This window comes from Alligator mississippiensis, chromosome 1 (genome assembly GCF_030867095.1).
Source record: "Alligator mississippiensis isolate rAllMis1 chromosome 1, rAllMis1, whole genome shotgun sequence".
Classification (NCBI taxonomy): Eukaryota; Metazoa; Chordata; order Crocodylia; family Alligatoridae; genus Alligator; species Alligator mississippiensis.
The window spans coordinates 4,356,791-4,371,032 of record NC_081824.1 but is presented as its reverse complement, the minus strand read 5'-3'; the positions used below and the strand labels follow the sequence as shown (position 1 = coordinate 4,371,032).

At 59.3% G+C, this 14,242-nt stretch overlaps 2 protein-coding genes across 5 annotated transcripts in view; both read right to left on the bottom strand.

The window, feature by feature from the left end:
* Nucleotides 1-14,242, bottom strand: part of LOC106738374 (zinc finger protein 429) — a 53,177-nt gene that overhangs the window by 20,364 nt on the left and 18,571 nt on the right. The window contains exon 6 of the mRNA XM_059727194.1: nt 4,897-6,251. Within this exon, the coding sequence (XP_059583177.1) occupies nt 4,897-6,251 (1,355 nt within the window). The remainder of the gene's footprint in view (nt 1-4,896; nt 6,252-14,242) is intronic.
* LOC132250787 (zinc finger protein 354A-like) lies at nt 6,250-12,055 on the bottom strand. Of its 4 annotated transcripts, none has more exons than XM_059728208.1 (5): nt 11,511-12,000; nt 10,696-10,853; nt 10,074-10,200; nt 7,510-7,626; nt 6,250-7,290 (listed from the first exon to the last, which is right to left on the bottom strand). In XM_059728208.1, the coding sequence occupies exons 1-5, from the start codon at nt 11,605-11,607 to the stop codon at nt 7,169-7,171; spliced, it is 621 nt and encodes a 206-aa protein (XP_059584191.1). In that variant the 5' UTR covers nt 11,608-12,000; the 3' UTR covers nt 6,250-7,168. The 4 variants fall into 4 exon arrangements, with proteins under 4 accessions (XP_059584191.1, XP_059584202.1, XP_059584212.1 ...); XM_059728219.1 differs by lacking the exon at nt 6,250-7,290 and adding an exon at nt 9,556-9,704 and having other exon boundaries at nt 7,540-7,626; nt 11,511-12,055; XM_059728229.1 differs by lacking the exon at nt 6,250-7,290 and having other exon boundaries at nt 7,564-7,626; nt 10,039-10,200; nt 11,511-12,054.

The following is a 14,242-nucleotide window of genomic DNA, read 5'->3' as shown; positions in this document are numbered from 1 at the left end:
CCTTCTGCACCTGCACTAGGGCGGCTGTTGGGATCGTGACACGTGGCAGGAGATGCAACTGCTGGGATCATATCTCATTGCAGCTTTAATTGAACGTTTGTCAGCAGCCTTAGGTTAATAAGTTATCACGCTTTCTCAGCCTCCATGATGCTTCCTCTGTCCATCAATCTGTCTTTTACCCCAGACATAGCTCAGCCATCCCCACAGGAGCGGGGTCACCACAGGGGTTTGCAGCCGTTGGCATGGGTTTGCTGCGACGATGCATTTTAAGATCATTTAACGCAGGGTAGCCCATCGTGTTTGGCCCCCGGTGCAATAAGGCCAAGCTAGACCCCTGGACCCAACCTGTGACCACCATCCCCTGCAGAACAAGCACCATATGCAGCAAACCCAGAGCAGTGCCCAGGTCCCATCAGGGCAGCCAGTTCCTCAAAGCCCCAGGCAACAGGACCCCCGGCTTTAGTGCTTAAAAGCCAGGCCCAGCCCCGCAGCCTCCTTATCCGGGTAAAGCCCTGGCTCTTGACCTTCCTGTGCTTTTTTGCTCTTCTGGTTGTGGTACCTGGCTCCGGTAAGACCCTTGGCAGCGTCTGATCCCTGTTCCCTGCTTGTGACTCTGGTTTAACCTTTGGCTCTGACTTCTGCCCCTGGCTAACCCTCTGCTTCCCTTGTCCCTGGCTTCTGTACCCGGCTTGTCCTCGCTTTGGCAATGCCAGAGCCCTCTGGACCCAGTCCCTGGGAAGCCAATTTGGACTACAGCTGCACTCTGGGTAACTAATAGACTTGTGCAAAGTAGCAAATATTCAACTCGGATTTGGCCGATTTGGAGGGACGGTGATTCGATTTGGTGATACAAAACAGTGTCCTGATTCGATTCAGCTGATTCGGCCATAGGCTAAAATGGGGAAATCGCTAAAATACCTATAACTTTGTCATTTTTTGCAGATTCAGATAAAAACAGCAGGGGTGGCAGCCCTTTCTGAGGACATGAAGCTGCCAGGTTTCAAGGAGATATGTGCAGGGGTTTCTGTGAAAGTGCACCTCAAACTGTTGGAAGCAAAACTCGTATCACTTGCGTGTGTTCAGGCCGAGTGGGACGAATGCAGCAGGGCTGGCAGCCCCTTGTGATGGCATGAGGCCGGCCAGGTTTCAGGCACAGCGGTGCAGGGGTTTCTGTGAAAGTGCACCTCACGTTTCTGAAAGCAAATTCAAAAAAGCAAATAAATGTAGAGTAAGGAGGGTGGCACTCAGTCCGCCTGCACGTGGAGCTTGGGGAAGCCCAGCAGCGGGAGGTTCACTTTCGGGAACACCAGCTGCTCCACCAAAGCAGGATCCGAGGAGGTGCGGTGGGGTGTCCCAACATCCCCAGTGATGCTGAACACCTCTCGCTTGGAGCACTGGTCTGTGGACAGGACAGGTGTTCCCGGGCAACTGTGGCCAGATCCTGCCACATCTGGCTGGGGGTTGCCCAATAGGCCAAGGGGTTGCAGTGCAGCGGCTCCACATCCTCGGTGAGATAGATAGCCACTGAGGCCTCCGCGCTACCTGCCTGATGGTGGGGTCTGGTGCGTCTGGACCCCAGCATTGAAGCCATGCCCTTGGCCCACATTGGTAGCAGCTGTGGGGGCGACGTGGTCTGAGTGCTGGCATGGGAAAGTGGATCCCCCTCTTCCACGTCCCCCCGCCTCTGCCCTTCTGCCTCCCTGACTCCATTCACCAGCACCTCCGTCCAGTGATCGAGGGTTTTGCTGCTGCAGACGTTCCCCTTCGCGCTCGGGGTGCACATGCATGTGGACCGTACTGGACCGCAACAAATCCAGCTGTTTTTTGATGCCCTCCTTCAGCTGCATCACCAGTGCCTGCACATCTGGCGATGGCGGCCTGCCCCAGCCAGCAACATTGATCCCCTGGAGCTTCTCCATTTATTCTCAAGCTCCTTCACTACGGGGATCACCTGGATAAGGAGGGCATCACCAGCGCTGAGGATCTTGGCAGCCTCAAGGAATGGCTTGAGGACCACCAAGATCTGGGAGAGGGTATCCCACGCCGTTTGGTTAAGGAGGCCGCTGATCCCAATCTCCCGGACCAAGGTCATCTCATGGATGGCCTTCTGTCGCTCCACCAGCCTTTCCAGCATCAGGTATGTGGAGTGCCACCGAGTCTCCACATCCTGCACAATTTTGTGCTGCAGGATGTTCATCTCTGCCTGTTTGTCCCACAGTATCTTGCCCACCTTGATGCTCCGGTGGAAGTAGCTCACCACCTTCTTGCATTTCGAAATAAGCTGGCTGGTGGTGACAGCGCTATCACCAGGGGCCCTGTCCCCCTCCATGGCATCCCTGACTTTAAGGTGGAAATTGTGTTTCACACAGCGGATGCCAACAAAGTTGGCATCATGCAGCCCCTTGACCGTATTGGCTCCATTGTCAGTGACCATGATCTCCCTTGCCATGTGGGACCCATCCATCTGGGCACCACACTTCAAGAAGGATGCGGATAACCTGGAGCGGGTCCAGAGAAGGGCAACTCGTATGGTCAAGGGCCTGCAGACCAAGCCCTACGAGGAGAGACTAGAGAAACTGGACCTTTTCAGCCTCCGCAAGAGAAGGTTGAGAGGCGACCTTGTGGCTGCCTATAAGTTCATCACGGGGGCACAGAAGGGAATTGGTGAGGTTTTATTCACCAAGGCACCCCCGGGGGTTACAAGAAACAATGGCCACAAGCTAGCAGAGAGCAGATTTAGACTGGACATTAGGAAGAACTTCTTCCCAGTTCGAGTGGCCAAGGTCTGGAACGGGCTCCCAAGGGAGGTGGTGCTCTCCCCTACCCTGGGGGTCTTCAAGAGGAGGTTAGACGAGTATCTAGCTGGGGTCATTTAGACCCAGCACTCTTTCCTGCTTATGCAGGGGGTCGGACTCGATGATCTATTGAGGTCCCTTCCGACCCTAACATCTATGAATCATCTCAGCTTGAAGGAGAGTCCACCTACGGCCTGACTGATCCAGAACTGGACGCAGTACTCCAACTGCGGCCTGACCAGTGTCGCATAGAGGGGGAGGATCACCTCTCTGGACCTGCTCGAGATGCATCTGTGGATGCATGACAAGGTGCGGTTGGCCTTCCTGACCGCGTTCCCACACTGTCGGCCCATGTTCATTTGGGCATCAATAATGACTCCAAGATCCTTTTCTGCCTCTGCACTTACAAGAAGGGAGTTCCCTAGCCTGTAGGTCTGCTGCTGGTTCCTCCTCCCCAGGTTCAACACCTTGCACTTGTCCATATTGAAACCCATCCTGTTCTCATCCGCCCGCCTCTGTAAGCTGTCGAGATCTAGTTGTAGCCTGCCCCCTCTTCTAGCATCCTCACTTCTCCCCACATCTTAGTGCCATGTGAAGCTGGGCTCTAAACAACCACCTCCAACTTCACTTGCTCAGCAGTCCTTTGGGTCTCTGGAAACTGAACCAAAGGGAGAGGAATTAAAAGGAAAGATTGACTGGCTTTATCCCTCCTCGTGCATATGCCATCATCTATATAGGAACTGTAGCCCAACATAGCTGTAGCTACGGGGGAAGTGGGGTCCTCACATCATCAGCAGGTTCCCAGCTGGACTTTCCCATGTTCCCAGTCAGTTGCTGGAGGTGTTGTGGGAGAGATGCAGCCATTTGGCCTTTCACTTTGCAGAAAGGGAAGCTGGAAACATCCCTACATGGGGCCTGATCCAGTTTGTCTAGCAGGGGCTGTACTAGTAAGGGCTTTGCTAAATGCTCATAGCAAGAGTTTTGTATGCTGACTCCATAGTAGGCCGGTATCATAGCACGTAGCTTCTTGCTCTGTGAGCGTGACCGAACCATGAACCTAGACAGTTCAGTGTTGTAATACAGGGGAGTGTGGTAAACACCAGGTGTGTTGGATCATGACTCATCCCCAAATTCCTAGCTTGAGATAACCAAATCCCTTGTTCGAGATGACGTTATTTACTTCAGACTATATAAGCTGTACTTTCTTAACTTACGGGTGGTTCCTCAACTCTGGCAAGGATCCTGACTTGCGCAGAGCCCGGCGCAGGCCATCGCACCCCCGGGATCGAGACACTCCGGGGCCAGGGGAACTATGCGGGGGGGTGGCGGCTGCTGCTTAGAGCCGATGTGAAGTGCTCATCCTCCCTGCTATGACCAGATGCTCTGCCGGGACCATCAACATTCATCATGGGAGATTACAATGTGCTGCATTTCATGCAGAGCACGTCCTCATGCTTTCCCCACCTTGGCACAGGCTGCACCTCCTTCACCTTTCCTGCCCCATTTCACCCAGAAAAGGGACTCGACTGCCCCCGTGTACAAGGTTCCTTCAAAACCCCCAGGACAGCATCCTTGCTGCACAGCAGGACATGGGACCAATGCCTCACGTGTGACCAACTCCAGCTCCCCAGGGTTAGCTATAACCCCTGCATTACGGCTGGAAAGGGAAGGGGCTGGGAAATCACAGACATCAGCCCTGGTATGGTTCGAGGCCCTGCTTTATTCCCATCTCACTGCCCTGCAGCATACTCAGCTCTGGAAAGCTTGGGACCAGGAGGGAGGATGATGCTGGAAGACAGCCCAGGACAGTCCCTAGGTGTCATGTGCAGCCAGTTGTCCTGGGGAAGACACCTATAGTGAAGGCACTTCTTCAGCATCTGGGCAGGTGCTGCCTGTGTTTCCTGCTCAACCCTTCCCACCAAGCAAACCTTGAGGGGCAGGATCCGTGTCCTTGGGGTCTTGCAGTGCCCTGTAAGGGCCGAAGGCTGGGTGACCCCTTTCTGCACTCCACCAGCATATGGCTACTTGCCTGAATGCAGACACTGCGGGGTACTGAGCTGGTAGGCATCTGCAAGCCCTTCCTGCATTGCTGGCAGGATTATGGATGCTCCTGGGTGTGGATGCGCTGGTGCTGGCCCACGTTGGAGGAGTGACTGAAACTCTTCCCACACACAGAGCTCTTCACCCTTGTGTGGACAAGCTGGTGCTGGGCAAGGTGGTCAGATCGGGTGAACTTCTTCCCACACTCAGAGCACTGATGTGGCTTCTCCCCAGTGTGGATGCGCTGGTGTTTGGCCAGGTTGGCAGAGTCGGCGAATCCCTTCCCACACACTGAGCACTGATGCGGCTTCTCCCCAGTGTGAATGAGCTGGTGTTGGGCCAGGTGGCTGGATTTGCTGAATTTCTTCCCGCACTCAGAGCACTGATGCAGCTTCTCCCCGGTGTGGGTATGGTGGTGTTTGGCCAGGGTGGCAGAGTCGGTGAATCTCTTCCCACACTCAGAGCACTGATGTGGCTTCTCTCCGGTGTGGATGCGCTGGTGCTGGGCCAGGTGGCTGGATTGAACGAATCTCTTCCCACACACCGAGCACTGATGCGGCTTCTCCCCTGTGTGGATAAGGCGGTGTCTGGACAGGGTGTCCGAGTGGCTGAATCTCTTCCCACACTCAGAGCACTGATGCGGCTTCTCCCCGGTGTGGATATGGCGGTGCTCGGCCATGGAGCTGGATCTCCTGAATCTCTTCCCGCACACCGAGCACTGATGCGGCTTCTCCTCTGTGTGGATGCGCTGGTGCCGGGTCATGGCGTCAGATCTCGTGAAGCTCTTCCCACACACCGAGCACTGATGTGGCTTCTCCTCTGTGTGGATGCGCTGGTGCTGGGCCATGGAGTCGGATCTCCTGAATCTCATCCCACACACCGAGCACTGGTGGGGCTTCTCCCGCATGTGGGTACGGTGGTGGTGAGTCAGGGACCCAGAGTGGGAGAACTTCTTCCCACACTCAGTGCACTCATGTGGCTTCTCCCCGGTGTGGATGCGCTGGTGCCGGGCCAGGGACCCATGCTGGGTAAATCCTTTCCCACACACACAGCACTGATGCTTCTCCCCTGCGTGCATGTGACTATGCCTGGCCAGGTCGGAGGGCTGCTTGAAGCTCTTTCCACACTCGGTGCACTGGTGTTGCAGCTGCCCGCTCTGCACACACTGGTGCTGGGACAGGTCATGTTGGCTGGCAAAGCTCTTCCTGCACTTGGTGCAGCAGTGCGTCTCTCTTTCCAAATGGATGCGTCGGTAATGAACCAGGGAGGAGAAATCGGTGCAGGTCTTACCGCATGGGACACAGCGGTACTGATGCTTCTCCCTCTGCACAGGTTGGTGCTTCACCAGGCCTGAGCTGCACGCATAGCCTTCCTCAGGAGGCTGCTGCTCACCTCTGCAAGGCAAGCAGGCACCTCCTGCAAGGGGAAGAGAAACTCCACGTTAGTCCCTGCATTGCAAGAATGGCTTCATGCTCTAATGGTCTGAGGAGCACACCAGAGGCATCTGCTTAAAAGAAGAAAGTGGCTCTTTAAGTGCTACTTTATCCCACAGAACTGGTGTGTCCAGGGGGAGATGATGCCGAGCCCCCCACTTGACGGGGCCGACATGCTCCAGAAACCAAGGGGCATTGGTGAGACTGCTCTCCAGCGCTCGCCTCGATCTCTGGCAGTGCTGAGAGCAGTGTCTGGCTACAAGGATGAACAGCCTCACGATGACTTTCTGGGCTTTGTCAGCAGATGTGGGGAGCCTGGCCTTGCACCGGCCCTGCTGCTTCTGTCCTTCACACAAGTGCTGCTTCTGCTTGGTGGAAGAAGCCCATAGTTTTCCTCCCTCATCCCTCCAAGAAATATTTTGTAAAGGGAGGACTTAGAGCAGGGGCTGTCTCTTGGAAAAGCAGCAGGGCTGTGCTTCCAAGGAATGGGCTTGGGACAGGGATGAACCATGGAGGTGTCCTCTGCTGACAAGTCCCAGATGACCTCCAAGTCCTGAAGTCTGCAGCAGGGCAAAAGCCTTGGCATCACCTGCACATGGGCACGGTGTCGAGTCTCACGGCCCGCGACGCTCATGACCCCCAAGATGAAAGAGGAAGGGGAAGAACCTGGTGCAAACCGCGGGGGATTCACATCCCCCACAATGTGAAACCTCAGGAATCCCACACACCCTGTGGTGCCATCTCATGTAGCCCAGGACCAGGATTCAACACTTCTGGCATTCCCAGTTAACCTGACCAGGAGAAACCAGGGACAGCCCCAGGCTCCCTCCTCTCCAGCAATAATGGCTGCAAAGAGCTTCTGTCAACCATTCAGATGTCCATAAGGGATTGCAAAACCCATCATTGCCTGGGAGAGGGTGATGTATAAGTATGGCTAACTTGGGCTCGGCAATCAAGTCTTACATTGCGGACTGAGGATGGGAATGGAAGGTCCTGGTACCCCAAGGAAACCAGATCTGTGCCTGAAGAACAAGACAATAAACACACAGCTACTTGTCTCCATAGCTTTCACTTCTGGGGAGTGGGAACAACACGTGCCTGCACACATCGCAGCATGAGCTATGTGGGGCCAGCCCCTGCAAGGGCAGCACCGGGCAGCTCTGCAGTTCCCAACCCCTGTCACTTGGGGCAAGGAGCATTTCTGGGAAGGGGAGCTGTGGAACTGGATAGTCACAACTCACCTGCAGCCAGCTCCTCCTGCCGTGAGACTTCCCCTGGCTCCTGCTCAGCACAGCCCCAGAGCTCCCCCTGGCCTTGCTGGAGACGGCAGATTAAGTCAGGGGTGGGACCTCGATATCCTGTTTGGGGCACGAGTTAAAGAGGGTTTGTGATTTGGCACTGCATGCAGAATAACTAATTGCAATGCAATCAACTTGTGGATTCTCCTAGGGCCTTGGAGGAAAAAGGAGGGTGGATATTTTGGGTGAAAGGGAAGGCAGTGCAGGGAGAAGCCTTCACTACACGATGGTCCGTGTCGCCCGGATAGTGGAGGGATGGTCGTAGGCAACAAAGCACCAACCACTCGGAGGTATAAAAGGCTATGAAACCAAGTCTCCAGGGATGGGGAGATTTCTTCTGTATAGGACCCTCAAGCAAAAAGTTCAGGCCAAGGATGCAAGGCGGTGTCATGACAGAGCACTCTGGGCAGGTAAAGGAAAGCAGTACAGGTGCACGATACATCGGTCCCATGTTGGATCGGCACCGATATAAACAAAATGATCTATATCGGAAATTGGCCTCAAGTGGCCAATAATTTGGCTGATAAAGGGTCAGCGCTGGGCGCAGCCGCAGCGCATATGCAGTGAGGACAGTTGGCAGCACGGAGAGCGGGCAGCTGGTCCGTCTGGTTTGCTAGAAGCGGAGGGGTGGGTGGAAGGGGCATGGCAAGTGGCCGATGAAGGCCCCCGCAGTGATGGAAGGAGTGATGCTGGAGCTGGGGCAAGCGCTGCCCAGTCAGGGTGGGGCGAGCAGGGGACAGAGCCACAGCTTGTCTGGGGGGGGGGGGGGGGGGGGGGGGGGAAGGCTGCTTCCAGCGCCGTGCACTGCTCATTCGCTGGCTCGTCCGGCGGCTCCCATTGCTGCTCCTGCTGCTCATCCAGGAAGGGAGGAAGAAGGGATGAAGGAGGACCCAGGAAACCATAGGCCTGTGAGTGTCTTACCTCGGTCCTGGGGAAGCTTTTTGAGAGAATTATCCTGGCACATGTCTGCAAGGGGACGGCAGGGGAGGTGATGCTCAGGGGCAACCAGCACGGGTTCATTAGGGCAGGTCTTATCAAACCAACCTGGTGGCCTTCTACAACCAGGTCACCAAGTTCTTGGATGGAGGTGTCACAGTGGATGTAGTCTTCCTGGACTTCAGGAAGGGCTTCAACACTGTCTCTCACCCCATTTAGATTAAGAAACTAGGAGACAGTGGTGTTGATGCCTACACAGTCAGATGGGTCGTTAACTGGCTGGAGGGCCGCACCCAGAGAGTGGTGGTGGACAGGTCTTATTCGACCTGGAGGGATGTGGGCAGCGGGGTCCCCCAGGGCTCGGTCCTTGGGCCCGCGCTGTTCAACATCTTCATCGGCAATTTGGACAAGGGGGTAAAAAGCACCCTGTTCAAATTTGCAGGCGACATTAAGATGTGGGGGGAAGTGGGCACACTAGAAGGGAGGGACAGGCTGCAATCAGACCTGCACAGGTTCCAGGGGTGGGCGGATGAGAACAGGATGGGTTTCAGCACTGACAAGTGCAAGGTGCTGCACCTGGGGAGGAAGAACCAGCGGCAGATCTACAGGCTGGGGATCTCCCTTCTCGTCAGCGCAGAGGCAGAAAAGGATCTTGGAGTCATTACTGATGCCCAAATGAACATGGGCCGGCAGTGTTGGGACGCGGTCAGGAAGGACATCCGCACCTTGTCATGCATCCACAGATGCATCTGAGCAGGTCCAAGGAGGTGATCCTCCCCCTCTATGTCCAGAACAAGCCGCAGCTCTATCCCCTGCCCACCCTGACTGGGCAGCGCTTGCCCCAGCCACTGCCCCAACCTCACTCCCTCTCTCACGGCAAAGGCCTTGATTGCACCCCTCCATGCCCCTGCCCCCCACCCCTCCCCTTCTAGCATAACAGAAGTACCGACTGGATGCAGCTCTTCAAGCCAAGATATCACTGAGACAGTGTTTTTGGTCACAAACATATAGGGCCCATCAGAAAGAGAAGCCCACTATGGGGCACTGAGTTACCTTGCAGAGACCTTCCCAGGATCCGAACCCAGCGTCCTTGTGGGAAATTTCCACTGAATAAAACAGGCAGTAGGCGAGAAAATGGAGAGGAAAGGGGAGGAATGGACAAAACCTCCAGGCTCTTGAAACAGATAGTGGAGGAAAACAATCTGCAAGATGTGGAGAGAAGAGGGTCAGAAGAGTGGCCCCAGGACTTGTGGCAGGAGAAGCCCTTCCCCAAGGAAATCTTTTGGTGGAAGATGCTGGGAAAGCAAATAGACACTGCACTGCCATGAAACTGCTGAGCAGGGAAGCCCCAGGAGTCACACGAATAGGGAAGACTCAGGAGACGGCGGCTGGGTGAAATGAAGGAGGAGATATTAGTATGAAACGTGGGAGAGGCCTGATCCCCACAGAGCAGTGGGGAGGATGTGGGCTTCAACCCCCGGCCATGAGGATGAGACGGTTGAACAACAGGGAAAGACAAGAAACGTGGGCGCTCACATGGCCGCAGGGAGAAGCCAGGAGCAGAGCCTTACCCAGGGAAACGAGGGCTTGGTAATTCCTCAGCATCTGGTCCCGGTAAAGCTCCTTGCCTTCATCGTCCAGCAGCTCCCACTCCTCCCGCGTGAAATACACTGCCACGGCCTCGAACACCGCCGGGAGCTGCGGGCACAAGTGTTGCACCATTAGTGTTTCCTGGGCCAGCTGCTCCCAGCCCCACGGCCCTGTCTGCAATCACTCGGCACTACAGCTGTGTCCCAGCTGGGCCCTGACAGGCAGGGGTGTAAAACTCCCCGTCACTCTGTGGATGTGGGACGTGGATGCAGCCGTGGACACAGGAGTTCATGTGTCTGCCCTGGCCCAGCTCATGCCCTGCTATTTCCTTGCTCCGTGGAGGCAGCCCAGGCAGCCCGGTTCGAGGGTTCGAGGCCTGGCCCCACGGACTCTGCTTGGGCCTTCCCGTGCCAGCACCCCTGCACATCAGCACCTGGCAGCGAGCTCCGGCTCATGCCAGCTTGGTGCGTCTGCACCTCCGTCACCAGAGGTTTGTCGCTCTCCACGTCTCTCCGCTCCCCCGACTCTTCCCTGCGCCCCTGGCTGCTCCGGGCTCTGCCCCAGCTGCGCTCCCCCCCCAGCTGCCCCTGGGGCCCTGCTCACCTCCAGGCTCTCCCTCGCCTGCCCCTTCTGCCCTGGGCCCAGCTCCGGGGGCAGGCAGCCCCTCTCTCCCAGGCTCCCTGGCCAAGTCCTCTGCAGCTCCGGGCGCACGGGCCCTTCCTCACCAGCCTGCTGCTCGGCTCTGCTCAGGGTCCCGCCACCTGCGCGGGGCAAGAGCGGGCGCCGGTCAGCCCTGGCGCTGCGGCCGGGGACAGCCCTGCTGGGCTCCTGCCCTGGCCTGGCACCAAGGCAACCACAGGCCTCAGCGCAGGGGACGTGGGGGAGAAGGACGACACCGAGCCCCACGGCTCTTGGTAGCGGACCTCCACAGGCACGGACTGGGGACGAGCCCCCGGGACTCTGTCCCAGCGCGGGGTGGGATCACAGCAGGGCAGAGCCGGCAGGGACATCGCTCCCGGGGAGAGGAGCTGCAGGGACCCTGGGGCTGCGTCACATCCAGCTTGTACGGGCAGGGGACGGGACACGCACGGGCAGTGGCATGGACAGGGCGGCCAGGGGCACGGGGAGGGCAGGAACAGCCGATCTGTCACAGCTCGGACCCACCAGACGTCCTGGCAGACACTCCTCCACGGACGCACGGTGCTGCTGCAAAGGGTCGAGCCACCGCTCGCTCCCAGCCCTGGGCAAGGGCCTGCTCTGGGGCACCAGCCTGAGGGGTTTCGTCTGCCCACGGCTCCCAGGTCTCTGCTCCGGGCGGTCGGCAGCAGCACAGAGGCCTGGTGTGAGCCGCTCCCCCCGCACGCGGGACAGCCCCTGAGACCCCCAGCACCCTGCCCTGGCCTGCGTCCGCCCCGTACCTGACTGCTGCTCGGGCGGGGGCTCCTCTCCGGGGACACGAGGTGGCTTGTCCCAAGCCCCTGGGGCGTCCCGCTGTCCTCCCTCCTCCAGAGCCATGTCCGCGCCACGGGCCTTCGGCTGCTGCAGCCGGGACTCGGCCGGTCCCTGCAGCGCCCCACGGGGCTGCGCCGTGTGTGAGCACGTCTCCTGCGCCGCCACGCTGCCTGGACCGGGGACCAGATCCACGCGTCACTGGGGGCTGCGCGGGGGAGACGGGCTGGGGGGGAACAGATGCACGGAGATGGGGGCGGCAGCACGCGGGTCGGGGGACACGGTGCACCCTGGGCCTTCTGCCCCCTGCCCGCCCCAGCTGCGCCCCAGGCCCCGGCCTGCGCAGGTCTCCGCACTGCCCCTGTGCTGAGGGGTGCGGGGCACGACTAGGCAGAGCCAGGCAGCTCACTGTGCACCCAAACCCACGCCCCGGGGTGCCCCTGGCCCCCTCCTAGAGCAGTGCTGCAGGGCTGGAGGCAGGGGGAGCTCCCACAGACCCCCCCCCAGGATGGCTCCGCCTCCTCTGAAATAACTTTTGTGACCTCATCACTAAGTTCCCACCAGAAGCAGCTCCACTGGATGAAGCCCATGGCTCTTTCATGACATCACCTTTCCAGGTCCAATCAAGGCAGGGGTCGGATGCCAACCAATCAGTTTAAAAAGCAGCCGCACTCACCTATAGGAGCCGAGCCTCAGCCTCAAGCAATGAGGTCAGTGCCCATATAGGGAGTCAGGTCACCCGGGGCAACCAGGTTGACAGACAGGTGAGCCGACCAGTCACGGACCTGCCCAGGTGGCTGCCCATAGAGCACACTCCTGTGGCGGGGGTAGCCTTTGATCTCCATGGGAGTCACTGCGAGCTATATATCCAGGTGGATCTCAGGTAGCTCACTCGCAAGGCCCATCCAGAGGCTGTGGGGGATTCCCTCTGGAGGCAGGCACTTCCTTGATCATGAGTGTTGAGAGAGAGAGCCAGGTGCAGATGGTCCAGCTCTTTGTTCCCCAGCATCCCTCATGGCTGCTGCCCCCCCCCCCCCCCCCCCCGGCAGTCCTTAACTTATGTAGCCCTTGTGACCTCATTTACCTGGTCCAATGGAGGCCAGCACCTGTTGGCTGGCAGCCAACCAATCTGGAATGCGTCACTAGTTGCCGGGCAGACTGTAGCCCGCCAGGAAGGAAGCCCCTCACCCAGGTGTGTGATGCCAGTCACCTAGGCAGAGGGAGCAGGTTCCCCCCTCCCTCAGGGATGTGTCCAGCTCAGGTTACCCAAAGAGATGGGGTAAAGGTGTGTACCCTCTGCCGGGCCCATCCTTATCAAATTGTCACAGCGCAGAGTTTTTGGGGGAGAAACAGAGGTGGCTTTCTGCCACGGGGGCGAGGCGCGGGGTCTGCAGCAGCGCAGGGAAAGCAGCACCCCAGGCAGAGCCAGGCCGGCGCCAGGGGCGACGTGTACGGGGTGCACGTGGCTGCACGTGGCCCTCCGAGCATTGTGCTGCACCCGCGACAAAACAGGCAGTCCGCGATCCCCGCTGGCCACCACCGACACTGCCGGCGACGTGTGCAGGGGATCGCCAAACCCGGGTCAGCGCTCGCCAGCCCTCCCACCCCGCCGGTCTGCGGGAGCTCCCCCGCTCACCATCACCGCGCTCACGCCGCCACTGCCGTGCCCCACCAGCCGCAGGGGCAAGCGACGTTCATGGCTGTGGCCTGGCCCAGGGGTGCCATATGGGGCTGGCAGTGGGTGAGAGGCCCCAAGGTGCAGCATTTCCCCTGATCCCCCATGCTGCCGTCCCCATCTCCGTGCATCTGTTCCTGCCCCGCCCCCAGTGACACGTGGATCTGGTCCCCGGTCCAGGCAGCGTGGCGGCGCAGGAGACGTGCTCACACGCGGCGCAGCCCCGCGGGGCGCTGCAGGGACCGGCCACATCCCGGCTGCAGCAGCCGAAGGCCCGTGGCGCGGACATGGCTCTGGAGGAGGGAGGACAGCGGGACGCCCCAGGGGCTTGGGACAAGCCACCTCGTGTCCCCAGAGAGGAGCCCCCGCCTGAGCAGCAGTCAGGTACGGGGCAGACGCAGGCCAGGGCGGGGGGCTGGGGGTCTCAGGGGCTGTCCCGCATGCGGGTCCTCCTGGTGCCCCTGGGTGCCCTGTCCATGCCACTGCCCGTGCATGTCCCGTCCCCTGCCTGTACAAGCTGGATGTGACGCAGCCCCAGGGTCCCTGCAGCTCCTCTCCCCGGGAGCGATGTCCCTGCCGCAGTGCTGTGATCCCACCCCGCGCTGGGACAGAGTCCCGGGGGCTCGTCCCCAGTCCGTGCCTGTGGAGGTCCGCTAGCAAGAGCCGTGGGGCTCGGAGTCGTCCTTCTGCCCCGCGTCCCCCGCGCTGAAGCCTGTGGCTGCCTTGGTGCCAGGCCAGGGCAGGAGCCCAGCAGGGCTGACCGGCGCCCGCTCTTGCCCCGCGCAGGTGGCGGGACCCTGAGCAGAGCCGAGCAGCAGGCTGGTGAGGAAGGGCCCGTGCGCCCGGAGCTGCAGAGGACTTGGCCAGGGAGCCTGGGAGAGAGGGGCTGCCTGCCCCCGGAGCCGGGCCCAGGGCAGAAGGGGCAGGCGAGGGAGAGCCTGGAGGTGAGCAGGGCCCCAGGGGCAGCTGGGGGGGGAGCGCAGCTGGGGCAGAGCCCGGAGCAGCCAGGGGCGCAGGGAAGAGTCG